A 27,204-nucleotide genomic window follows, 5' to 3' on the forward strand; every position below is an offset into this window, starting at 1 on the left:
TATGCTTTTGAGTTTAAAATTTTTCTCCCGCTTCCTCTCCACCATCCTCCCCAAGACGGAGCCCAATCTGATATAGGTTATACATGTATAAATGTACTTATTTCTATTGATGGCTCTGGTATAATCTATCCTTCTCACCTACATATTCATTCAGTTGCCAAGTACTTTCAGTTCTATCTGCACAACTCTTACTTCTGTCTCCTTTCCAACCACACTGATAAATATAAAGAAAATAAATGTATGAATATGAGTTCATTCCCTCTCCACCTCTCGCCTGGATATTGCAGTAACTTCCTGGTCCCTCCTCTCTCTATTCCATGCTCCACATACCTGCCAAAATAATCTTCTTTAGGAACAGGTTTAATCAAGTCATTTCCTGCTCAAAAATCTTTAGGAACTCTCTATTGACTGTAGGAGAAAATACAAACTCATTAGCCTGGATTTTTAAGGCCTCCTACAAACTGACTTGCATCTACCATTCCAGCCCTATTTCATATTTCTCCCTGCTGGAATTATTCATTCTGTGCAGGCCTTGAGCCCCAAGGGTCTGATTAGGTTGCAAGGCATTAATGATTTAAAACATAAGTGCATTCCTTAGTCTTGGATACATGAACTGGGATAGGCTAAATGCACTGAGGACCACTTTGGGTAGGGGTAGGGGTAAGAATCTAATATTAAAAGGTATGGAGGAGGAAGGGTAGCTCCTTGAATTTGACAAAATCTTTATTTTTCACAAAATTTATTGTAGTTATTGACTTAGGCTCATCCAGATAGGTGGGAAATCTGAAAAAATCTAATCTCGTACATCCTTGCTGAATGTATGTTTATATGTCTTTGTGGGATGTTTATGTATTTAGCTAAAGGTTGCTGTGTTTTATTTTGTTTTTTTTTAATTTGCCTCATTGATTGAAATGCCTCATATTGAGAACTTTGCATTTGAAGTCAGCACATACCTGTCCAGAGACACTCTCCTCCATGCAAGAGCATGACCTTATATTGTTAGTATTTTTTCATTGACATGCTTTAGTATTGCCAATAGTGCAATTTGGCAAATTTTATTCAGCAACTTACCCTCACAGTTCTCATTTATTAAATGGCTACTATATGTCAGGCACTGTTTAAGGGTTGGAGATAGAAATACAAAGAATAAAGCAATCCCTGTTTGCAAGAAACATATTCAAGCAAGAAAGATAAATACATATATAATTATTTACAGAATAAATGTGAAGAAAAAACAGAAATACAAAATAGTTAGATACAAGGTAATTTGGGAGGGAGAGCACTAGCAGTTGGGGCCATTAGGAAAAGCTTCATTCATGTAGAAGGTGGCACTTGAGCTGGGTTTTTGAAGGAAGAGAGGAATTCAGTGAGGTCAAGAGGGAACACAAAGGACTGGAGACAGAAGATGGAGTGTCATCATCATCATCATCATTATCATCATCCATAAGCATTTATTAAGTGCTTACTCTGTTGATTATTTCCAGTTTATCCTATATGTAGCATGTTTATAAGTAGCTGTTTACATTTTATCTCCCCAATTAGACTATGAGCTCCTTGAAATCAGGGACTTTTATCTTTCTTTGTATCCATTGTATGTGCCTGGCACATAGTAGGTGCTTAATAAATGCCTGTTGACTAACTAGTGACTGAGAATTCATTCACTAAACATTTACCAAGCACCTACTATGTGCTAGGCATTGTGCTAAATGCTGGGAACACACAGAGGCAAAAGCACTCTGCTCCCAAGAAGTTCACTAATGGAAGAGACAATGTACAAACAAGTGTGTACATAACAGTAGTAAATATACAGTGTGAATGGGAGGTAAACTCAGAGGAATGGGCCCCATTATGGAGGGTTGGAGATGTCTTAAAGGGAGCTAAGGAAGCTAGGATGTGTAGTTGAGGAGGAAGAGCTTTCCAAGCATGGAAGGCAACCAATGAAAAGGTGCATTTGAAAAGTGGAATGTCATGCATGAGAAACCGCAAGAAGACCAATAGATCGCAGAGTGTAAGAAGCCTGGAAAGAGGAAAGGGGTCCAGGATGTGAAGAGCTTTAAAAGTCAAACTGAGGATCTTATATTTTAATCTGTGGGTAATAAACAGCCATTGGAGTTTATGGAGTAAAGAGGGTGACATTGTCACGTGAAAGATCAATGGCACCTGAATGGAGAGATGGAATAGGATAGACAAGAGACTTGATGCAGGAAAAACAAACAGACAACTTTTGCAATAATGCTGTCATGAGGTTATGAAGATCTGAACCAGAGAGAAAAGAGAGAAGGGGATGCATATGGGAAAATAGAAAGTAAACTAGAGAAGAATTGGCAAATGATTGGATACGTACAGTGACTACAAGGGAAGAGGTGAAGATGACACTGAGATTGCCAGCCTGCGTAACAGAGAGAATAGTGGTATCCTCAACAGTAATACTCAAGTTGCCAAAATGAGAGGGTTTGGGGGTGGGGTAGGGAATATGGCTGAACTGTGTTGAAATTTTTAATGAAGTGAACTTTAAGGTAGGAGAACTTGCTAAGCAATTGTGGTAAAAGAAAAGTCTGGAGACGGCAATGGGAAGTAACAAGTATTTCAACTCTCCCTCCAGAACAAGTATGTCAGGGGCGCCTGAATGTTGAAGAAGGTGCCTAAAGGTACAGCTACCTCGGGTGGGAGACAGTCTTCTTGAAGACTAGTAGATGAAAGGAGTGTCAGAGCAAGAGGTCTGGGATTTTGTTTACTATATGGCACAGGCTTTCCACAGTCCGTTTTGGAAGGAGTGGGCTGGGGCAAAATATATTTGCATAAGAATTGCTGGGGGGAGGAGGGTGATGAGAGATTGAGGGTAGTTTGGTCTTATGTGTCCAGTGACTGAATAATACAGGGTTGGGAAAGAAACAAGTGGTGGGAGATTATTAGCTATAAGGGATAGAATTAGAGGGCAGATGAATAGAAAGGCTTATGGTCCTCAAGATATGAAAAGGGAATATACCGTAACAGTAAACGGTGTGGTGAGCTAGGTTGGAGAACGTCCCTTTCAAGAGAAGAAAACAACAGGATCTTCAGAGAAGTCCTGTCATTGCCTTCATGAGGTCATTTCTCCAAGTCCACCCACTGCCTCTCCATGTTCATGTCTGACCAATTTAATATTTATTTGTGTCACTCAGAATCACGATTAGGGCTTTAGCAGGTCTTCCTGAGCTTTCGGGTAAGGAGCTCTGCTAACATTTCAGGCAAACCAGCCTCTCCTGGAACTCAGCATTCTAAGCTTCTGTCTCTGCATTTGCACACGCCTGGAATTTATTGTCTAGAGCTTCCACCATTCAGAATCTTTATTGTAGTTCTGATGCCATCTCTTGCCTCTGAAGAAGAGATGAGAAAATGCTGGTCTTGCCGGGGAATCTGGGTACTATATATACTGTCAGAGTGGTTTGATGTATTGGTTTGTTTGCTAAACTGCTTTTCCTCCCTGTTCTATTGTTTGTTACAAAGGATAGTTTGGCTGAGTAAAATTGAGAGAGAGAGAGATTCAGAAATGAGGTTGATGTAAAGACAAATAAATCAATAAAAATTTTAAAATGAAGTGATTGGGTTAGATTTCTAAAGTCTCTCCCATCTCTAAATCCTATGATTCCATGATTGGGAGAGGGGAACAGGAGGATGGAATTACAAAATCACGATAACAATTTTTTTTAATCTCTTTTCATTGATTCTAGATTGGCTGGGAATCACTGGAACTCAAACCCTCAGCACGAACTGTGAGGTGGAAGAGACAGACAGAAGGGGAATTACACTCGCAGTCGCGGAAGCCCGAGGCAGAACAAAAGGGAAATCCGGCATCCCGCCCATTCTCTGAATACCACCTTTCCCTCCAGGATTTGCGGGCAGTGATTAGCGGCCCGCAGCCTCCAGTGGGGCGCCTAAGCCTCAGCCTTGGCCCTCGCCCAGCATCTCTCCCAGTCTTCCCCTGGCTCCCGAGAGAAAGATCTGAGGCAAGTGGCTTTTCTCTCCAGGGCTCCAAGAGCTGGGTTCGGGCTGCAACACCAAGCCTCAGACTCTGCTTTGGCGCGGATAGGAAAGGGCTAAATTTTGCAGCTAAATAGCTCCGGGTTGCAGGGCTAATCTTTCAGCTTTAGCCCTTCCCCCCTGCAAACTTTGGGCTGTTGTGACGGAAGCAGGAAGCAATTGCGTAGGATACAACTCCCCCCCACCCCCTCTCCCCTTCCGATTTTGCAGGCAGTCTTCCGCAGGGAACTGTTTTGGGGACTTTGCCATCCTTCTTAGTGACCAGGGGTATTCCAGCAACTAACTTCTTCTTGCCCCAGGCTGCGCGCAGCATCAGGCTTTCCCTGGAATCCTTGGGCAAAGGTAACTGCGTCTCCATTCCTGGCTTTATAAGACCGCACCCCCCTTCCATCTCCAGTGACACCCACTGGGATCTGAGAAGGAAGCACCCCCCCCCACTTCCCTTGCGCCTCTTTCCCAGATCAGGCACCTGTCATTTCCCTGGGATCCACCACCACACTCCATTAATTATTTATAGTCTTAAGAGTTTTCGTGTGGGGCCAGGAGGGGTTGTTGTGATGAGTATGTGTGTGGAGGTGCGGAGCGGGTGGAGAGGAGGTAGGGTGGGGGTGAAGAGGAGGTGGGGTGGAGGTAAAGATTTGTTTTGTTTGCCCTTAGAGGGCAAAACTAAGATCTAGGGGTGGAAGCTGTTAAAAGGTTGATTTCTGCTCCATATATGCAAAAAAACTTTTCTAAAACTTAAATCTGTCCAAAAGAGGCCTGGAAGATAGTGAGTAGCCCATCACTGGAAGTCTGCCGTCAGAATTTGGATGATCACTTTTGGGGGATGTCACAAAGAGGATTCCCGCTCTAATGTGATTTGTACTAGAAAGTCTCTGAGGTCCCTTCCAAGTGGATGCTGGGATTCTGCAAACTACTTCAGCAAGCAATAGCAACAAGAGAAGAAGTCTAGGGATCAGAGGATCAAAGATTATGAACTGGAACACGATGCCCAGAAAAGGACCTGAGGCCTAGAATGGCTGTGACCTTCTTAAGGTCATACAGATAGTAGCCTGTCAACAGGCATTTATTAAGCACCTACTATGTGCCAGGCTCTGTGCTAAGCATTGGAGATAGGAAGAAAGGTAAAAGACAGTTCCTGCTTTCAAGGAGCTCACAGTCTAAGGGAGGAAGTAATATGCAAATAACCATATCCAAATAAGATACATACGGGATAAATTGGAGATAATCAACAGAGGGAAGACAGAACTAAGGGGGATTGGGAAAAGCTTCTTGTAGAAGGTGGAATTTTAGGTGGGACTTCGAAGCAAGGAGAAGATGGAGAGGAGGAGATAATTCCAGGTGAAGGAGACAGCCAGTGAAAATTCAATGGAGTCTGGAGATGGGGGATCTTGTTTGAGGCACAGCAATGAAACCAGTGTCACTGGATTGAAGAGTATGCATGTGTGGGTGCAGAATGGTATAAGATATAAAGGGCAAAGTTGTGAAAGGCTTCAAATGTCAATTTTATATTTGATCCTAGAGATGATAGGAAACCACTGGAGTCTATTGAATGGGGGAAGGGTGACATGGTCAGACCTATGTTTTAGGAAGATTAGTTTGACAGCTGAGTAGAGAAAGGATTAGAATGGAGAGAGACTTCTAGGCAGGGAGACCAACTAGCAGGCTATTGCAGGAGTCCAGGTGTGAGATAATGAGAGTCTGAGCCAGGCTAATGGCTGTGTCGGAGGACACAAAGGGGAATATATATAAAGTGAAGAAAATGGACCCCGAATATAATAAGAGTCAGGCCCCTAGTGTGGCTAGAAGAGAGGTGTAATAGACATCTCTAGCCTCTTCTCCCACCACCCTTCTCCATAGAAGACTTTCATTCTTGCCGGGAGGGGAAGCAGGAGGTTGGGGCAAAAGGCCCCTCTGCTCTCTTGAGAGAGGTCGAGGTACCAGACTGCTATTATCTGTTTGCTCCCTTAAATATTGTTCATCCAGGGAATATGATCAGGTTCCATCTAATTTCTGATCACTTTGTTATTTTGGGTGTAGGGACAACCCCAAACTCTATATCCAAAGTTTGATCCCTTTTCTACCTAATACTATTTCCATAATAAACACATAGTGAATAGCAGATTTTCCAAATTGTAGCAAAACAGAAACCAGAGAAGGTATACATAGGGGAATATATACTAGACAATAGAAAGTGAAGGAGCCCTCCCATTTGGATTGAGATAACTGAACTCAGCCAAGAGAAAGAGTCCTGGGTCTCACTCATGGGGGAAGTTCACTGAAGTCCCTAGTGTAGCAAGCTGGGAATAGGGACATATTGGAGACTATTAGCTCTTTTCCTTCAGGAACCTGAAGTGAGGTTGGCCTCTTCGATCTTCTTTTAAATCTGGAAGCCAGGAGAGACTTGTCCCTAGAAAGTCCCTTGAAGCTGCCTAAAGATTCCTCAAAAGGGACTGGTAAAGGCTGGAGTTCTTTACCTCTCACAAACTCTACCCCACCCTTCCCACTGGACAGGGCATTCTTTTCTACCAATATGGGTAAGTCCCATACCAATGGGCCTTGAGACAGAGGTTACATTGACAGGAGATGTTGTGGAAATAAATTCAACCAGATTTGGCCAAAGATTGGAAATGGGGGTTGGGGTAGAATGTGAGAGAGAATAACCCTCACGGTATTGCATTGGTGTGCGCCTTTTTCCCAATAAGCTTTACAAGGAGATATGTAAAGAGACTTTCTGGCTCCTCTTAGCACATTGTCATCAAAGAAAAAAAGGCTAAATGAGGGTCTGAGGTTAACAGGAAAATTTTAATAAGCATGTTTTTTTTTCTCATCTAGTTTTTAGCCTACTCCATTCATATAGAAGCTAATAACTAAGTTATTGTCTATAAAATGCTTATTAAAAACATTTTTATAGACCATGGGTTCTTATACTGTGGGTCCAGTCATACATCTCACACCCTGTTGTATTGTGGTGTACAGTGCATTCCAGTAATTCAGTTCTCCAAAACTTTATTAAGTAAGGTTCTATATAAGGCCCTGTTTACAATCGAAAGGGAAAGAGAACAAACTCATAAAAATCTATGACTACTGAACCTTCCTTTTGGCTTGAGTTTTAATCTGCTAGTAAAAGGCAATGATTCTTTGGTGGTAACATTTCAAATTAATCCATTCTAAGGTATCAATAAGGATCCTTAGATCTTTTCTGAGTTGACTCCTAATAGAGGTGATAACAAAGAAGAAGGTACATTGAGGGAAACACCAAGGTAGCCAGAGGATCAATCTGAATTTGAACCATCATTCTGTTGCCTAACATTTATGTGACCTTAGGCTACTTATCTAAACTCTCAGGGTTTCAATTTCCTGAGATGGAAAATGGATCTCCAAGGTCCCTTCTGAATTGAAATCCTGTGATCTGGGGTGGGGTAGGAGTGTCATAGAAATCAGAGATTGCACTCCAAAGTTTTGCTCAGGTCAATTTTATTTTATTTTATTTTCCTGGTAGACTAATTTATTTTTATTTTTTATTTTTTTTAATTTTTATTTTTTAATTTTTTTTCCATATGCTTTTGAGCTGAAAATTTTTCTCCCCCTTCTTCCCCCCCACCCTCCCCAAGATGGCGCACAATCTGATATAGGCTTTACATTTACATACCCATTAAACATATTTTCACATTAGTGAAGTTGTAAGTAAAAATTAAAACCAGTAGGAGGAACCATCAAAAAGATGAAACAAAACTCAACAGAAGGTAAAAATAAGTGATAGCGATTCGACTTCCATAGTTCTTTCTTTGGATGTGGACAGCATTTTCCATCCCGAGGCCTCTGGAGATGTCTTAGATCCTCATAATACTGAGAAGGGTTCAGTTTAACATTCTTAGTCATTGCATAACGTGGCTGTTATTGTGTACAAAGTCCTCTTGTTCTGCTTACTTCACTCAGCATCAGACCATATAAGTCTTTCCAGGTTTTTCTGAAGTCAGCCTGTTCATCATTTCTTATAGCACAATAGTATTCCATCACATTCATATTACCACAACTTGCTCAGCCATTCCCCAATTGATGGGCATCCTCTCAATTTCCAGTTCTTTGCCATCAGGTCAATTTTACCTTGTACTCAGTTCACTAGTGTTTGCTTTTTAACAAGATAATAAATAACCAAGTAGTATTACTGGCAAAAGAGAAGCAAAAGAGAAAAAGTAAAAGGTTCAGACCCCTATCAGAAAGAGGTGGCGGTGTTAGGCTAGCGCAAGCAATATGCAGGACAGTCCTGAGAAAGAAAAATTACCAAAATTAAAACCTTACTTCCTCATCTCCAGAATGCTATCATCATCATTATCATCATCATCTTTTATCTAACACTTACTATGTGCCAGGCATGTGTTAAGTTTTTGAATGAAGACGAATATTCCATTCTTCCCTTTCTTCCAGACATGTGGAAGGAGAAACTAGAAAGAAAAATTTCCAATAATCCAAAGTAAATAAATATCTTTGCCAGTGCTTTTCTACAATATTTTTGTTTGGTTTAAGTATTAACAAGATGTAACAATATGTATTATGAAAGGCAGTATAGCAGAATGAATAGGAGGCCAGCCTTGGCAGTTAAGTAGATGTGGGTTCAAACTGCCCAAACATAGAATAAGATACTTACCTCTTAGTGCCCCAAAGCAACTCCAATATAGAAGTCATAGACAACTTGCCAATCTACAAGAGTGAAGGAAGTTTTCCCCACTGGGAGTTCTTTCAATTGAAATATTAAAATACTCAGTTGGATCTGTGATCTCATTGATTTGGATTTTTTATTCCAATGATATAAATTAAAACTCATTCATACCCACCTATTTCCTTTCCTTATTTTTGTAAATAATTTATGTAATATTGGAATTAATTGTTCCTTGACTGTTTGATAGAAGTTTCTTCTAAATCTATCTGATCTTGTTTTTCCCCTCTTTGGGAATTTCATTGTGGCTTGTTCAATTTCTTTTTCTGAGGTTGGTTTATTTAAATTCTCTTTCTCTTGTTCTGTTAATCTTGGTATTTTACATTTTTGTAAATATTCATCCTTTTCATGTTACTTGTTTTACTAGCATATGATTGCAAAATAGTTTCTAATATTTTCCTTTGTTTTCTTTTCATTCGTTGTGATTTTTTTTTCATTTTTAAGCATGGTAACTTGGTTTTATTTTTCAACTCAAATTAGTTAGCAGTTTATAAGGCTTACTAATTTCTTCAAAAATCAGCTTCCAGTTTTGCTTATCAATTCAACATTTTTACCTTCTCACTTTTATTTCTTCTTGGATTTTCAGAATTTATAGTTTTGTCTTTAATTGAGCTTCATTCGTTGCTTTTCTAGTTTTTAAAGTTGTATACCTGTTTCATTGATGAAATATAATTTTCTCCATAAGGACTGCTTTGGCTGTATCTCAAAAGTTTTTATATATTGATATTTTCTTTGTTGAAATTATCAATTGTTGCTGTGATATTTATTCTTTGACCTACCACATAAGTTTGCATCTTTTCTTCAAGTGCCCTTTACTCATTAAAATTTTTATTTTATTCTGGTTAGTAAATGATGTATTCAGTATTTTTGTTTTTTTGCTTATGTTTATGAGGTTTTTGCGCCTAAGCACAGTTTTTTTAAATGTGGCATGTAGAATTGATATACACATGTACACATACACACATATACACACACATACATACATAGACATATTCTTTTGTTTCCCATTCAGCAATCACCAGAGATCTATTTATCAAATCTAACTTTTCTGAAATTCTATTTAGGTCCTTAATTTCTTTCACGTTTATCTTTTTGTTAGATTTGTCTAGATCTAAAGAGGCATATCAAGATCACCAACTACTTTAGTTTTGCTATCTATTTTTCCCTATAATTTGATTAACTTTTTCCTTTAAGTACTTAGATGCCATTCAGTGTGTATATATAGTAATTATATTATTTCATAATCTATGATGTCTTTATGCATAATATAGTTTTCCTGCTTATCCTTTTTTTTTTAAACCACGGCAGTTTTCACTGCTCCCATGTCTGAGATCATGATCTGCTTTTTAAAATTTTCCTGAGGCATAATAAATTCTGTCTCAGCCCCTCATTTTAACTCTGTGTGAATCTTTATGTCTCAAGCATATGCCTTACTAACAACATCTTGGTATAGTCTGTTTTCTAATCCATTCTGCTTCCCTCAGCTTTATGGGTATATTCAAATTCAGTTATGACTGTTAATTGTGTATTTCCTGCCATAATATTCTCTTTTACTTTATCTTCTCTTTGTCTCCCACTCTATTCTTTACAAAGAAGAAGGTGGCAAAAGAAAAAGGAATGTGATCAACACTAGTAATCTATAATTGAGTTGGTCTCCCCCCACTCCTCTGACCCTCCTTCTTCCCTTAGCCAACAGTGTTATGATTGGTTCTTGTACTTTTTCTCATTTTAATCCTCCCTTTGAAGTTGAAATTTGTTTTCCTGTGACTCTTCCCTTGCCCACTCCACAGTTTGGCATGGTGTTAACAGGCCCTGTCTGGTCCTGTTCCTGGCTGTCATTGTTGCTATCTGATCAAAGTTCTGGATGGGGTGGCTGGGACTGGGTCTGGCCCTTTCTTGCAATCCCAGATATACATGAAACCAGAAGGAGAGGGGTTTTCTACATCAACAATGTCAAACTCAAATAGAAATGGATCCCTGTTGGTTGCATATTGACTTAGAAAACCACAAATTAACATTATCTTTATTGTATTGTATTTTTAAATGTTTTCTGTTAAACATTTTCCATTAGGTAAGTACTTGGGAGTTTTATAGACACCTATAGCCTAAGCTGACGTTTGACCTCTGCACTACAACGATGAAATCATAGACCCAAATCAAACATAAAATCATGTATTTAGTGCTAAACATCTGGGTTTTTATAACTAATTTGTTTCAAGTACATTCCTCACAATCTAATAATCAAAAAAGATGAACTAGCTACTTTCTGTCATGACCACCAATACATTGATAATTTTCTCAAGTCTGAATTAAATGGCATTTTTCTTATCTATATTTGTTAAAGGAAGCCCTTTCTGATTAATTTTTTTACGTTTGTTCCAGAGTTACAGAGTTACAGAGAATTCCATTGAGCATTGCTTCTGAAGCAATAAGAAAATCAGAGAGCTTATCATCTTCGAATTTCGAAAGCTGAGCCTTAGTTAAAAATCATAAATGTCCTTCAGAATAAAGTTGGGGCTGACTTATGCTTTTGTAATGATTTGTACTCTGATGCCAATGCAATCAATCAGTCTGAGTTGTCATACCAAGAGCCTAGAAGATGTTGTGATTGACATCCAGTCATCTCTTGCTAATGGAATCAGAGGCATTGAGCCCATACATACAGAAACTCAAGAAGATTGCATTAATCTTGGCTGTTTGACCAAAAACATAACAGGTAAAAAATGTTTTCTTTGGTTTCGTTTCCACCATATATTGTTTCACATAAGTAAATATTTGGGATTACCAAATAACAGGTGGTGCCTAAAAGGTTAGCAGCTAGGTGGTGCAGTGGATAGAGTGCTAGGCCTGGAGTCAGAAAGACTAATCTTCCTGAATTCAAATCCGGCCTCAGATACTTACTAAGCTGTGTGACCCTGGGCAAGTACCTTAACTCTGTTTGCCTCAGTTCCTCATCTATAAAATGAGCTAGAGAAGGAAATGGAAAACCATTCCAGTGTCTTTGCTAAGAAAACCCCCAAATGGGGTCATGGAGAGTCAGACACAACAGAAAAAATGACTCAACAACAAAAAGGTTGAAAACTAAATTCTCTACTAATTTAGACAATTAGTTTTCAATAGACAGTTTTTAGACTATCCTATTTTGTCATAAAACAAAAAGTGTGGTGATACAGAAAAAACTGTGAACAGTATCCTCAACTAGAAAAAATATCTTTGAGCCTTAAATAAAAAAGAAAAGACATCATGTCTTAAGGAGGTATTTGTTGGAAGCTCAAAGCAAAATCAATAACACTTTTACTAAAACTATATAAAAAATACAGCCAAAGGTTATGGAACTTCAGAGAGACATGGAAGGAGACAAAAGAAAAAAGTAATTTTTAAAAAATACTCTTTGGTACAATGTGTATGATGTAGACTAGTAATCCTAACACTTTAGGATCTAGAGAAGTCTCAAGTCACTCAATTAGCAAAGACAGAAGAGATTTGAAAAACTTTCAATCTGTTGAGGAGGAAATTAGAATAATATCTTGGGTTTGTTTGGCTGAGGAATGAGGAGACAGAATCATGTGACAGTGTGAAGTGAGGTAGTAAACCTCATGGGCAGGTGTTCAGTGTATTTAATATCTTGTTTGTTGAGTGACTAAGAGGGAGGATTGAACAGTAAGCACTGACTCATAAATGGAAACCTGACTGCCTATAGAACCACCTCAAATATTCATTCTGTAAACATTTATTCAACTCAATACACGTTTATTAAATGTACTGTATATAAGATGCTAGATAAAAAGTCAGAAATGCAACAATTCTTACTCTTGAGGAGTTTACATTTCCCTGAGGGGAGTACAACTCCTTTACAAATGGATACAAGGGCATAACTGCACATGTATAACCTATATTGAGTTGTTTGCCTTTTCAATGAGGGTGGGTGGGGAGGGAGGAAGAGAAAAAATTTGAAACCTTAAGTTTTAAAAACATATGTTTAAAAAAATGTTTTCACATGCTAGTGGGAAATAAGAAATACAGGAGATGGGGTACAGAAGTCTATCCTGCCCTACAGGAAAATAGAAGGGGAAGGGAATAAGAGAATTGGGGAGAGATAGAAGAGAGGACAGACTAGGGGAAAGGATATTCAGAATGCATGCCATCTTGGGGTGGGGGGAGGGGGGAGATGGGGTGAAAATTTGGAACTCAAAAACTTGTGGAAGTGAATGTTGAAAACTAAAAATAAATAAATTTATATTAAAAAAAACGAAAAACAAGCAAACAAAAAAACCCAACAAATGGATACAAGGTAGTTTGAGAAGAGAGGTAAATCCACACTGGTATCACAGTTGGTTGTTGTCCTTCATTCTCAAAGAGGACCAAAATGACATCATTATGTTGAAGTCAAGGTACGGTGTCTCTGACTGTGGCTGATCAGACCAATACGAGCTTGGAAGGCTCCACTGCAGGTCAGGCACAAATAGTCCACATAATAGTGTTATAGTAATGTAAGAGAAAGCTTTGCACAGAGAAGGTAGCATCAGAACTGAGCCTTGAAGGAATCTAGGGATTATAAATGATAGAGGTGAGGTAGGAGGGCATTAAAGACATGGTGGACTGCTTCTATAAAGGCTTGGAGAATGGAGATGGAATATTGAGTTTGGTGTACTGGTAGAGCTGGTAGAGCTGTTTGGCTGGAATGTCAGATGCAAGAAGAAGAGTGGTGTAAAGGTGGAAAGTTAAATTGTAGAGTGCCAGGCAGAAGAGTTTGCGTTTTATCATAGTGGTAATAGGGAGCCATTATAGTAGAGAAATGACATGGTAAGGTAAGAGCAGCTGAACAAAATCTTGGTCTCTTCACCTGTTCCTCCAGGGTGGTTGGTAGATATTACAGCCCGGTCCTCATAATCAGAAGATAGCTAATGGCCAGGGCTTTAGTTGACCCCACCTGCTCCTCCAGTCTTTGTGGATGGGGGCAGAGTGAGTGGTATTATATTTAAGTCCCTGGCCAGCACTGGGCACCTTACTGAATATGGGAGGTGAGGAAGAGAAATGAGTTGAGAATGATTCCAAGTCACAAGGTTGAGTGGGGTAGGAACAACATTGCTTTTATTTCAGCTGTGTTGGTTTCTCCTTAAGAGGAAAAGGAGGCTGCCCTTGGTATTTGGTTGACCTAGAAGACATGGGTTTTAATTATTGGTTTGGCTCCTTTGCTCCCTGAAGCACAAAAACTCCAACCTATGGATAATCAGGGGTCCAAAGGTTTTAGTAGAATTCTCATTGATTACCCTAGGAGGATGCCTTCCTGGACAAGTATTGCCAATTGCTATGCTGAACGTAGAGGTGAATGAGAGTAGTGTTTTATTTAAATTTAATCGTGCCCTTTTAAAAATCTTATCACATTTTAAAGTTTTTGTATTGCATTTTTTTCACAAATGCCTCATTCTAATCTTGAACCTGAATCATTGGTCTAGACTGAGTTAGGCCTGGTCCAGAATATAGGGTTATCTGGGAAGATGGGGTATTCTCAACAGAAATAGGAAGGTCTGGGGATTGTAGATACTAAGTTCTATTTTTGACATATTGAGTTTGAGAGAATGATGGGACAAACAGATGGAGATGTCCAGCAGGCAATGGGTGACAGAGGACTGAAATTCAGGAGCTAGATTAGGGAAGGATATAAAATTTGGGAATAATTTGCATAGAAATAATAATGAAACCCATGAGAGCTGATGAGACAACTTAAGAGAAAGAACAGGACCCTGGACAAAGCCTTGGGGAGATATTTATATTTAGTGGATATATCCAAAACAGAAAAAACTGAAAGAATCAGACAAGAGTATTACATAAAAATGAAAGTAATAATAATTAACAAATATTTAACACAATGATGATAAATATTTAATAATTTAAATAATTAAGTGCCTGATTCAGCAGTTAAACTATTAAAAAGAAGATTATTAGTAATATGAGAAGCAAATACATATATAACACTAACAGGATACTTTAATGTTTAAAAAAGTAATAAAGAAATTACATATCTAAGTTGCTTATTTTTAAAACTCTAAATAAGATATATAGACGAACTAAATGGGAGAAAATAACACATTCTTTTCAAGCACACATAGAACCTGGACAGACCTGATAAGCCCTTTTCAAATTCAAAAGATCAGAAATTATACATGCTGTCTTTCCAGAGTACAGTGCAATAAAATTAGAAATAAATAATAATGTGAGTCCACTACACAGAACTACATGGAAACTAAAAGCAATGATTATATTAAAGAAAAAAATAAAAATGATTGAGCATTTAAAAGAGACTGTCTTCAATAGGCTCATATGTTAAAATCTATGGAATATTGGCAAAACCATTCTTTGAAGCAAAGTTTTATCCTTGAGTGCCTATATTAATATGAGAAAAGGAAAAGAGAAATTAATTAAGCCTATACCTAGAAAAAGAACAAAGCAATATTCTACAGGAGAGTTAAAAAGAGAGAATAAAGTTAAAACCAAAAGTGAATAAAATAGGAAATGAAAGAATAATTACAGTGACAAATAAAATGAGCTTTTTAAAAGAATACCATAAAACTGACAATTTAATTTTTCTAAAAGGGAAGAGAAAACAGGATTAATAGGGAAGTTGCAAAGAGGCAGATTTGGGCTTCTTATAAGGAAAGGCTTCCTAATAATTAGAGCTACAGAAAAGTATAAGGTACTGCCTCAGGAAAGTAGTGGGTTCTCCTTCAATGAAGCTCTTCAAGCCAAGTCTAGATGATCACTTGTAGGGTATATTGTAATGAGAATTCTTTTTCAGCTGTGAGTTGTACAATATATTCATGGAGGTCTCTTCCAACTCTGAAATTTTATAATTCTGTGCAGAAAGAGGCAATGAGGTGGCATGAAAATTGTAATGAATTTGGAGTCAGAAGACGTCAGTTTAAATTTTGTCTCTGAAACTTACTAATGTGACCTTGGACAAGTTTGTCCAACATCTCAGTTTCCTCATTTGTAAAATAAAGTGGTTAAGTTAATTTATCTCCAATATTTAGACCACAGGATGGGAGTTGATTGCTCTGTTCCAATCCATCCTTTGGGCTCTTTCAAAGGTCATAGGCTTGGTCCTTCCAGCTCTTCTACCCTAGTTGAAAATTGGATATGGCCATTCACAGAACTTGGAAGAATACATCCTTGTCAACTGTAGTCCTTCCAGTAAAATGGAAGACCACTGGGCCTTGGCAGGGTGGGAGTGGGGGAGGGGAAGAAGGGCTAGTTATTTATATTAAGCACCTACTATGTGGCAGACACTGAACGGAGTGCTTTACAAATATTATTTCACTTGATCTTCCCAACAATCCTGTGAGATAGGTACTGTTATGATCCCCATTTTATAGTTTAGGAAACTGAAACAATCAGAGGTTAAATAATTTGTCCAGGGTCACATAGCTAGTAAGTTGTCTGAAGCTGCATTTGAACTGAGGTCTTCCTGATTCCACGCCACCTAGCTACTTCTGTCTTACAACAATCCTGCCAGTATATCCTCTGGATCCCCAGGCATTGATATCTGCCCTTTTGCTTACTCACCTCAGATCCCCCAGTATTGCCATCTGACTTGCCAGTACATTCTAAAGATCCCTAGGTCTTGCAATTTGTTCTGCTTTTGAACCCTCCAATATATATTGTCTCCCCCCAATTATAATATGAATTCCTTAAGAATAAGGAGTGTCTTGTTTTTGTATTCCCCAGCACTAAATACAGTGCTTAGCACATGGTAAATGCCTAATAAATCCTTTTTTCATTCATTCATCAATCACTTAAAGGCAACAAAAATAATTTCATGAGACACTCGGTTGTTTTCTCTTGCAATTCTCATGATAAGGATAGGTAAAAATATTATCTTGGAGATAATTCCTGTATATCCCCAAAAGGTGTTGCAAAGGACATAGAGGTAGAGAAATAATTGTTTGTAGACTATACCAAAGTTGCTTCCTGAAACAAAAGCATATTTATCTAACTTCAGTGTTCTGGTGATGCTATACGTTGCACATCATAGGATATTGTAACTCTGAGATGTGTAGGACAATGAAAGGATATTTGGTGGGTGTTAAGTATGCTCCTGAATATTGCCACTCATATCTTGCAAGTAAGAAGGTGATATGAATGATATAATCCCATCCAAGACATATATGATTGAAAAAGGACGTTGGCCAATCATTTAGTAAGAGTGGGAGCTATCAGATGCACAGCACAAGGGTTGCACTGGCACCTGCTGAAGGTCTCTAACACATCGTGTGGATCTTCTGTAGAGTATTTATAGGATGCCATGAACAAGATAAAAAGGTTTAAATGCAATGCAAACTTCAAGGGATGCCAGTATCCATGAGATCCCAGATTCCTGCCATGAGTAATGAGATATGTTTTATTGTCTGTTCTTCAGGACTGTCATGGGTTGGTTTTTCAATCATTCTGTCTGGTTTCCATTTATAGATAAAGCCATTTACATTATTGTAATCATGGTGCATTTTTTTTTTTGGTTCTACATATTTCAGCTTGTTATCAGTTCTTACAAATCTTCCCATGTTACCTCCACATACAGGACCACCATTTATTCAGTCACATGCCACTGGATGAATACTCACTTTGTTTCCAGTTTTTTACTGCCACAGGTGAATAAAGTATATTAACATACTAGTATATCATAAATCAATTAAGATACATCAGTATGAAAAGTATAAACAAATCTAGAAAGACCAATAAGAATTAGTACAAAGGAAAAATATACCATAAGAACAGAGTACACACAAATGACAGCCATATAAAAGGACTAAATGATTGAGAGTGAATGAATAAGCAAAGCTGATGTAGACTTAGAGGAAATTGCTGACACTATTATGGATATTTTATGAGTTGAAATGAATTACTCAAATCTAAGTAGTTGCAAGTTTATTTAGTTTTACCGATATTTAGTTCTACATTTGTAACAAATAATCTGATAAAAATGAACAACAAAATTCACTCTACCTTTAACTGTCTTGGTTGTGAACAGAGATGATTATGTGAGAATATGAAATACATGTGCTTCTTCCTGCTCAGTCTGCCATAGTAACACATAAGAAATTGCCTATGTTTACTGACTTATGTAAAATATTTAAGTATTTCATTCATTGTAGGGAACAAAGAGTGTAATTTGATCATCTTTGATGCCCGGAAGGCAACTAAACAACCAAATTGCTACTTGTTTTATTGCCCCAGTGAAGAAGCTTGTCCATTGAAAACAGCAAAGGGAGTTATGACTTATAGGATACTGAAAGGTAATGTAACTTTTTAATAAGCCATTCATGTCTACTATTTCTTTACTATTTATCTTTGACTTGATTTCCATAGTTTGATAATGTGTTTAAATCCCCAACTATATGAATTTAATTGTTATATCACTTCATTCTTATAATTGAGAAGAGGTACATATTTATTGTTCATTTTTCCATTCATCAGTAGGTGATATTGTTATCTGTCTCAATGTTTTCTGGTTTGAATTCCACTTTATAAGATACCATTAATACCACTTGTATTTTTCTTAAACTTGCATTTGTATATTTTGTTTTAGATGAAACTTTTAAATTTCAATCTAGCTATATCCTTCCTATAACTTTTTCTTTTAATGAGATAGCTCAGAACATTGACATTTATTGCTATTAGCAATAATTCTGATTTGTCTTCTGACATTATCTTAATGTTCTTAATGTTTTCTGGATATATTGAAATCTATTTTAATCTCCTATGTCTGTTTCAAATATTATAACTAGTTAACAAGATATATTTATTTGGTTTTTTAGATGATTGTTATAATTCCATGAAATTTAACCCCCTTTTTATTATACAAAGGAGCTTTGACTTTGGAATTTTCAGCTTTCTCTTTTGTCGCTTCTTTTTTATTGTTTTTTTTCTCATTTGTGTTAAATGCTTTTTAGTAAATATAATTTGAGTAAATTTTAGTAAATATATTTGAATGTGCTTTACATTTTGTGTCAATCATAATATTTAATTTGAACCCAAACTCTAATTTGATTATTTCTATTACAGTTAGAAAAATGTTGTTTCCCTTATTATATTTAATATGTATGATGTACATATATAAAATATTAACTACATGTAAAAAATTTTATTATTTTGTTAGGAACTTATTTGGAGCTCTTCATTTACAGCTTTTGAGGATCTCTTTAAGCTGTAGATTTTTGTTGGTAAATTCTTCTAAGTCTTGTTTTTCTATGAAATATATTCTTTTATTTTCAAACATGATATGTGTTTTAGGAATTACATCTTATTTTCTAATATGATTTCTGTATATTTTGGTTGAAGATTCATAGTTTTGTGCATTTCAAAAAGTTCAACATTACTCAAATTTTTAAAATGTGATGTCTTTTTTTCTTTTTTGATGCACAGGTTTTTTTTTAAAGTTTCTTTGTAATTCTGAAATCTAGCAATTATATATTTAAGTTAAGATTACTTCTTGTTGGGGGGGCACCTGTATTCTAATTGCAGTGTTGTTTGATCTTGTCTACCTGGAAAACTTTCTCTAATTAATAATAATAGCTAGGATTTTTATAGCTCCTTATTTTTTATTAAATTAAAAAAATTTTTAGTTTCAAATTCTCTCCCATCCTCTTCCCCTTCCTCTACCCATTGAGAAGGCAAGAATTACAATATCATTTGTGCATATGAAGTCATGCAAAACATATTTCCACATTAGTCATGCTCAGGGAAAATAAGAAAGAAAAAGAAAATATGGTTCAATTTTTACTGAATTCATCAGTTCTCTATCTAGAAATGGGTAGCATTTTTCGTCATGAGTCCTTTGGAATTATGGTGAATCATTGTATTGGTCAGGGTTACTAAGTTTTTCGCAGTTGATTATCTTTACAGTATTGCTGTTACTATATAAATTATTCTTCAGGTTCTGATCGCCTCATTCTGCATTAGTTCTTAGAGGTCCTCCCAGGTTTTCACACAGCACAACAGTGTTACATCATATTCATATACTATAACTTGTTCAGCCATTCCCACTTGATGAGTATCCCCTCAGTTTCCAATTCTTTGCCACCACAAAAAGAGCTGCTATAAATATTTTTGTACTAGATTCTTTTCCTTTTTCTTTGTTTTTTGTTTGTTTTTTTTTTTTGGTGTATAGACCTAGTAGTGATATGCACAGTTTTATGGCCCTTTGGATATAGTTTTGGACAAGTTAGACTTGCTCACAGATCTGCCAACAGTACACTTATTTTTCCACATTCCCTCCAGCATTTGTCAATTCCTTTTTCTGTCCTGTTAGCTAAACTGATAGGAGTGAAGTGGTACCTCAGAGTTGTTTTAATTTGCATTTCGTCATTTACAGTATTTTTCACATGATTATTTATACCTTTGATTTCTTCCTCTAAAAGTTGCTTTTTCAATATCCTTTGATCAGTTATCAGTTAGGTAATCTATAGTTCTTTAAAGTTTGCAAAGTACTTTACATGTATCATCTCATTTGATCCTCAAACAACCCTGAGAGGTAGGTGCTATTAATGTCCCTAGTTTACAGGTGAGGAAGCAGGTTAAGCAACTTGCCCATGGTCACATGGCTAGTAAATGTCTGAGACTACATTTGCACTTAGGTCTTCTTGACTGTAGGCCCACCATGTTATCTACTTGTGCCACCTAGCTGTCCATTAGTTAATTAATAGAATGTCTAGTTTTCTTTGTCATATATATTTTGTCATCATATTTCTTTGTCATTATATTAGTCCAACTAATCTAATATTTGCCTTTTTAAAATTTCCAAATCTATTATTTTATCCTCCATATCCACAGTTGATTTTTTCAGTATTATTTCATCCAAACTTGCTCTTAAGTTTAATTTTTGGTACCTATTACTCTTTGACTTCCTTTATTCTCTTATTTTTCATTTATACTAAGGTTTTTAGTTCTTAGACGTCATTTTACAGTTTCCTTTGCTGTTCCTTTATCTCTTGTAGTATGTTTCTTTTATTGAATTAGACACCTCTTTTTATTTATTCTACACATTTGTGATCCAATTTACTGAATCATTTCATCTTTCTTCCATCCCTCCACTGAAGGTTTAACATGCATTTCTGAGGAAATTTTATCTTTAAGATTTCTTATTTTATGGAATTTATTTTTTAAAATTTACTATTAAATATTTCTCTTCAGGGATAAGAGTGGTAGAAGGGGTAGAAGAAGGGTAAAACTGATTACTTAAGTATGTTAAATATGGTATTGAAGAGCACTATGCCCTAGTATGGGGAGCAGGGAATCCTCTCATCATTAATGGGGGGGTTTCTTATACTTTACAGTAGGACGGGAAAATCAGAGCAGGAAATCCATCTTCTCTCCTTTTTTCTAGCTAGACAGGGAGTCCTTTCAGTATTAGGAGAGGAAAGGAATTCTTTTCACTTTATGGAGTGGCAAAAGGGTAGCAGTAGGAATTCCTCAAGAAGTAGAAAGGAAGAGGTAGCAGAGGAGAGTGAATATGGGGATCTCAGTGTTAAGGTTTTAAGGTTAAATTTGGGAGGAATTAGGGTCAGTAAATTTAGGATTAAGATTAGGGGCATTATTTTGAGAAGCATTTAGGTTAAGGTTAGCAATAGGAATTAGGGATAGTGCTAGAGTTAGCTTTATTCTTTTGGGAATTAGAGCTAGGTTAGAATTAGATTTATTGGGAGACATAAGGAAAGGTGATAATAGAACTAAAGATTAAGAGGGCTAGTTCCCTGATCAGGATCTATGGGCAAAATTTGCATCACAACTCCTCTTATATTGGCTCTGTATTTGTTGACCTAGTGTTATGTGTAGTATGAGAACAACCTTCCTAATACTATTATTCTATAAGAAATGATGAGCAAGCAGATTTCAGAAAAACCTGGAAAGATTTACATGAACTGATACAGAGTGAAGTGAACAGAACCAGGAGAACACTGTACATAGTAACAGCAACATTGTGTGATGACCAACTTTGATAGGCTTAGCTCTTCTCAGCAATACAATGATCTAAGACAATTCCAAAAGACTCATGATGGAAAATGCTATCCACATCCAGAGAAAGAACTATGGAGTCTGAATGCAGATTGAAACATACCATTTTCTCTTTTTGTTTTTGTTTTTTCTTTCTTGTGGTTTTTCCCTTTTGTTCTGATTCTTCTTTCACAGCATTTCTAATGTAGAAATATGTTTAATACGACTATACATGTATAGCCTATGTCAGATCGTATGCTGTCTTGGGGAAGGGGGGGGGAGAAAAAAATTTAGAATTCAAATCTTATAAAGTGAATGTTGAAAACTAAAAAAATATGAATAAATTCTGCTTTCTACAAAGAGAGAGACAGAGAGACAGAGAGAGAGAGAAAGAGAGAGAGAGAGAGAGAGAGAGAGAGAGAGAGAGAGAGAGAGAGAGAGAGAATGAATGATCCTCCTACTTTATGGCCCTTTTCCCCAAATGGATGGAGAGATGGGAAGTAGTGAATCATTCTGCTCGGTGCATAAAGAGTGGTAACATACCTGAACTGTGAAGCTGTACACTATAAATCCAAAAGAAGAAACTATGGTCAAGAAGCTAAGTGGCACAGTGTCTAGTGTGAGACTTGGAGTCAGAAAGACCTGAGTTCAAATCCAAACTCAGATACTTAACAGCTGTGGGAGCCTGGGCAAGTCACTTAACCTCTCTTCCTCAGTTTCCCCAACTGTAAAATGGGTATAAAAATAGCATCTCCCTCTCAGAATTGTTTTGACAACAAAATTAGATATTTTTAAGTATTTTATAAACCTTAAAAGCATTATATAAATGCCTGCTATTATTATAATTATAATATTTCTCCTTCTCTGGGTAATTTTTACCCTTCCCCCCATTTTCTGTCTCTTTCCTTCTCTATTTTTGCCTCTATTCATCCTTCCTTTCTCTTCTTCCCTCTTTCTTCTCCCCACTGTAGCATGGGGATATAGTTAGTTATTGCTTCTATTTCCTTTATAAGATTTTGGCATAGCTGGCTCCCTTCTTACTATTCACCCATCTTGTGGGAATTTTCCTTAGGTTATTCTTTCTGTATTCCTTTCAAATATGTATTCAAGGAATTAGATTATGTAAAGATTTCCACAAATGAAGAACAGGACAATCTTATTAGTTGAAATCAAGTGAATTAGGAAACCATAGAAGAGAATTTTCTCAATAAGGTTTTTGAACGATCCTTAATTTTCACTTTCCAAGAATAAGTATATACACACACATACACTCATATGCCTATTCCTTGATTAGAAACTATTTAATGAAAACAGTTTTGGAACTCCTTTTTGAACAATAGCAGAATAATTAGAATTATTTCACAGCTTCCACACACATTTGGATACGTGTGATATATTTGATTTTTTTAATCAATCACAGTATTATATAGTCATACTTTGAGTTGTCTGATATAAAATCAATAAAACAAAACCCAGAGGCTTCTACTTTTAGTGAATATTTATTGGATAATTTCTTAAATAGGACATTTTTATATCCTGCAAATTTACCATCGCCAAACTAGCCTCTGCATCCCTCCCCCTTCCCACCAACTAAAAATTTGTTGGTTGTTTTTGTTTTGTTTGTTTTTTACATTGAAAGGAAGTAGTCAGAATAAGTGAAGTCAGGGCTGTACTAGATGGCCCTTGAGATCCTTTCTAATTCTGTGATTTAACAGGGACTGTTTTTGTTTTCTGTATACATTTCTAGCGCTTAACAGTGCCTGACACATATTAAGCACTTAATAAATGTTTGTTGATTGACTGATTGATTTGGTGAAGGCAATGTGCAACCAGATGTTTGTATGTAAAGGCTATTTGCAAGTCAGCTGTAAAAAGAATATTGGGAAATTGTATCCCTGATTCAAGGAAAGGGGACCATGGAACATCACTATTCATACCTTATTTGGGATTGATTACTCTTTTCTTCACAGTTCATCCATATATGCCATTCAATGGCTTTTTGTAAACTTCATTTTGATGAAGTAAAAAAGTTGAGTCAGAACTAAAGTGCCATCGAATTTTAAAGACTCTCCAGTCATTTATCAGGGGATTTTAATTATGTATTATGTCAGTAATTCCTCCTGCTGACATTAGTGAAAGATTCCCCCACTCTTTTTTCTAGCACTTTGCCTACTCAGGTTAGCTCTATGGCACTGGAAGGCAAGGCCACACTATTCCTCGTTCCCACGAAATCTCATTTTCATTTACCATCTGTGAATGTCTCTATTTTGTAGATTGATAAACGGTTAACTTGTTAACCCTCTTTTGCAAGAAAATCCTTAAATATTCTTTTATTTTCTGTATACTTTCAGATTTTTCTCCTTTGCACAAAGCTGATTTACCACATCCAGATGCAACCCCAAAAAGTTATTACTTGCTTGGAAAATCTTCACAAGAAGTCATGGACTCTGCACAGCTAACAACTCAACTGACCCATAGTAATATTTTGCCAAAAGCTACAGTTTCTCAGCAGCTTGGCTTCCAAGATAACTTGGGGAAAGCAGTAAATGAGAGTGATGAACTGAGTTCACAGCTTCCTGTATCCAAAAATAAAGGCCTTCTTCAGAGCTCAGAGCTTTCCTCGAAACAAAAAGTAGCTAATGTATTGTCTGAAAATGTAATTGTATTTCCGTCTAAGGCAGCTGCTACATCTCAGTCCATTGTCCCCACTACTCCACTACCTGCTGCTTTGCAATCCACTATCCCTCCTCTGATGCCTTCTACAATTTCCCAGAAATTAGATGTTCCTTTAAAAGTTACCACTGAGCCTCATCCTACAGTCTTCACTACTCCTCAACCTGTTTCTACTACTCAGCCCCCCACTCCCACAACTTCTACAGCTTTTACAGCCACTACAAGCCAGCCTACCATAACAACAAAAACAGCTTCAACTACAATGCCCAGTGCAGCTACAAGGATGAAAGTCACTTTAAAAACAGTGCAGTTTAAAGAAACCACCAATTATCCAATTTCTAACAAAGGTGATTTTAAGTACTCTTCGACATTTCCATCATCAAGTGTTGATTCCTTTGCTGTAAATAAAATTGCTTCCCATGAAAATGGGAGCCTTGGTTTAGACAACCCCCAACTCTATAATGTTCCAAGAAATAGATTCCGTCTTCAGTTTGAAAAGTGCACACTCATAGGCACATTGTTCTGTGGACTGTTGTTTTTAGTAATAGGTCTCATACTACTGGGCAGAAAGCTGTCAGAATCCCTTCAGAGAAAAAAGTATTCCAGACTAGATTATTTGATCAATGGAATCTATGTTGATATTTAAAGAGAAAAAAAAGTGCCTTTGATTTTTAGCCAAGCAACTAGAAAACCCAAATTATTTTTATCTGTTAGCTTCCAGAAGATTACATTTTAGAGACTAGCCCTTGCTAGTGTCATTTAAAAAAAAAACCAGAAAGTGATTACATTTTAGAGACTAGCCCTTGCTAATGCCATTAAGAAGAAAAAAGAACAGAACTGAACCAGTTAACTCCAGAAATTTGACTAAAATATTGAGTATACTAAAGTGCTACCAAAATATCACAGAACAATTAGTACATTAAAAAACAACTAGGTTATAGAAGAAAAAAATGATGTGACTTTGGGATCCTAATAAAATGATATTTCTGATTCCAGATAAGATCAACTTTCTCATGAAAGTTCTTTGAATATAATTATATTTTTTCTATTAGCCTTTAAACACTATATAAAAAATTTGAACATTATACCACTTAGATTTGTTTCTAATCAGGAATTAAATAAATCTGTTGACCCTGAGAAGTATATCATCATGTCCAGTTCTGTATTTTTAAAATTATCCCTATCAGCCAAGTTATTAATTAATTAAAATTTGTATCATGTTTTAATGACAAATATACCTAATTATACATTGTGATATATTCTTAAGAGGTCATTTTGCAGGCTAGCTCAGCTTCATTACTTGCCAAAAGAGCTTTTGGGGTCATTTTTAGTATGGTAGTCAAGGGGCTACATAAATTACTTCTATTTTATTTGAGTTGTGTTGTTTCATTGAGAAAATAAAAAGTTTTCCAAATTTGTACATGAGCTAATATCATTTACTTTGATGTTTATGAATTTTTAATGTAAACTTCACCAGTTGTAGGCTTAAATATGGAAGTGATTTTGTAAATCTGGTCCACATTCCTAAATTTATAAGTGAGAAAAAAGTAGGCCTAGAGAAGTTAATTAAATTGTCCAAAGTAATATAGCCAGTAAGTAGCAAAGCTGGAATTAAAATAGAGATCTGCCTCCATTATCCATTTCTCCTTCAACTATACCATGCTGCCTCTCAATTTAAACTTCTGGAGAACTATGTGTCAACAGTTAATTGGGTGATCTTACAGAGATGCTTCATTTCTTTGAGTCTCACTTGTAGGATGAGGCAGTTGGACCATACTAGGGATTTCAAATCCAAGATGGTAATCCTAAATTAATATCATATGGCTCTTTAGTCAAAAGAAATTTGATCAAAAAATTTTGTTGAGAAAAAAATTTAGATAGACTTTTTTTTTGGTTGGTTTTGTAGGCAATTGAGGTTAAGTGACTTGCCCAGGGTCACACAGCTAGTAAGTGTCACCACCTAGCTGCCCCAGAAAAAGATTTAGATAGAAAGAGTTGAAATACATTAGAGAAATAAACTTGAAGCAAATATGCAATTTGAATTTGAGACTGCTGGACTAGATAACTTCCAAATTCCTTTCTAGCTCTTCTTCTATATTAGAAATAATGTTCTGGGCTTTAAAAAAAAAAAGCCCTGATTGGCATGCTTTGATTCCTAGGAATACAATAGTGCACACTGCTACTTACATAAAATGCTTTATCAAGAAAAATTTGCCATGTATTTTAGTGAATTGTCTTGCCTGTTTTTTTAAATCTGTAAATACATATTTAGACTTTCAACCATGAACACTAGAGGACAGTAGTATAGTAAGTACAGTTAAGAGCACAAGGAGGAAACCACTCAAATGAAACTTATTCCTTTTCTTCTCTATGTGGAGCGCCTATTGGAAGGAAAACTTGTTTACAGCTAAGATCCAATTAGGATGAATAATGAATCCCGTGAAGTGGCCACATTATTTGCATTCATGCTGTATTTCAAAACTTTCAAACTATTTTTCAGCTGAATGGCTTGATACAGATATCCACTGGCTTTTTGTAAACTTAAAGCAATTTCATGAAATAAAAAGTTGAATAAGAACCAAAATATCATTGAATTTTATTCTCTTCTGTGATTTGTTTGTGGATTTGAAGAGTGTAATAAGTGTAAATAAGTCCTGCTGCTGACATGAATGAAAAATTTCTTCACTGTTTCTTGCAACATCCTGGCCACCCTGATCAGTTCTGTGCCACTGAAAGAAGGGGACAACTCAGTAGCTCTTATGATTTTCTCTGCTTGCTGTCACCACCGTAGAGGCTGAGGTAACAAT

General features: G+C 36.5%; 1 protein-coding gene across 2 annotated transcripts in view; it reads left to right on the forward strand.

Moving 5' to 3' along the window:
* MANSC1 (MANSC domain containing 1) overlaps nt 1-26,981 on the forward strand; it is a 46,691-nt gene extending 19,710 nt beyond the window's left edge. Inside the window, exons 2-6 of one of the 2 annotated variants that reach the window (XM_021001516.2) lie at nt 3,711-3,990; nt 4,235-4,362; nt 11,120-11,453; nt 17,887-18,027; nt 24,076-26,981. In XM_021001516.2, coding sequence (XP_020857175.1) covers nt 11,231-11,453; nt 17,887-18,027; nt 24,076-25,043 — 1,332 coding nt within the window. In that variant the 5' untranslated portion in view covers nt 3,711-3,990; nt 4,235-4,362; nt 11,120-11,230 and the 3' untranslated portion in view covers nt 25,044-26,981. The remainder of the gene's footprint in view (nt 1-3,710; nt 3,991-4,234; nt 4,363-11,119; nt 11,454-17,886; nt 18,028-24,075) is intronic. The other variant, XM_078155801.1, reaches the window with a different exon arrangement.
* Nucleotides 26,982-27,204: the final 223 nt, after the last annotated feature.

Source organism: Phascolarctos cinereus, unplaced genomic scaffold (genome assembly GCF_003287225.1).
Source record: "Phascolarctos cinereus isolate Bilbo 61053 unplaced genomic scaffold, phaCin_HiC Scaffold_1;HRSCAF=81, whole genome shotgun sequence".
In the NCBI taxonomy this organism is placed as follows: Eukaryota; Metazoa; Chordata; class Mammalia; order Diprotodontia; family Phascolarctidae; genus Phascolarctos; species Phascolarctos cinereus.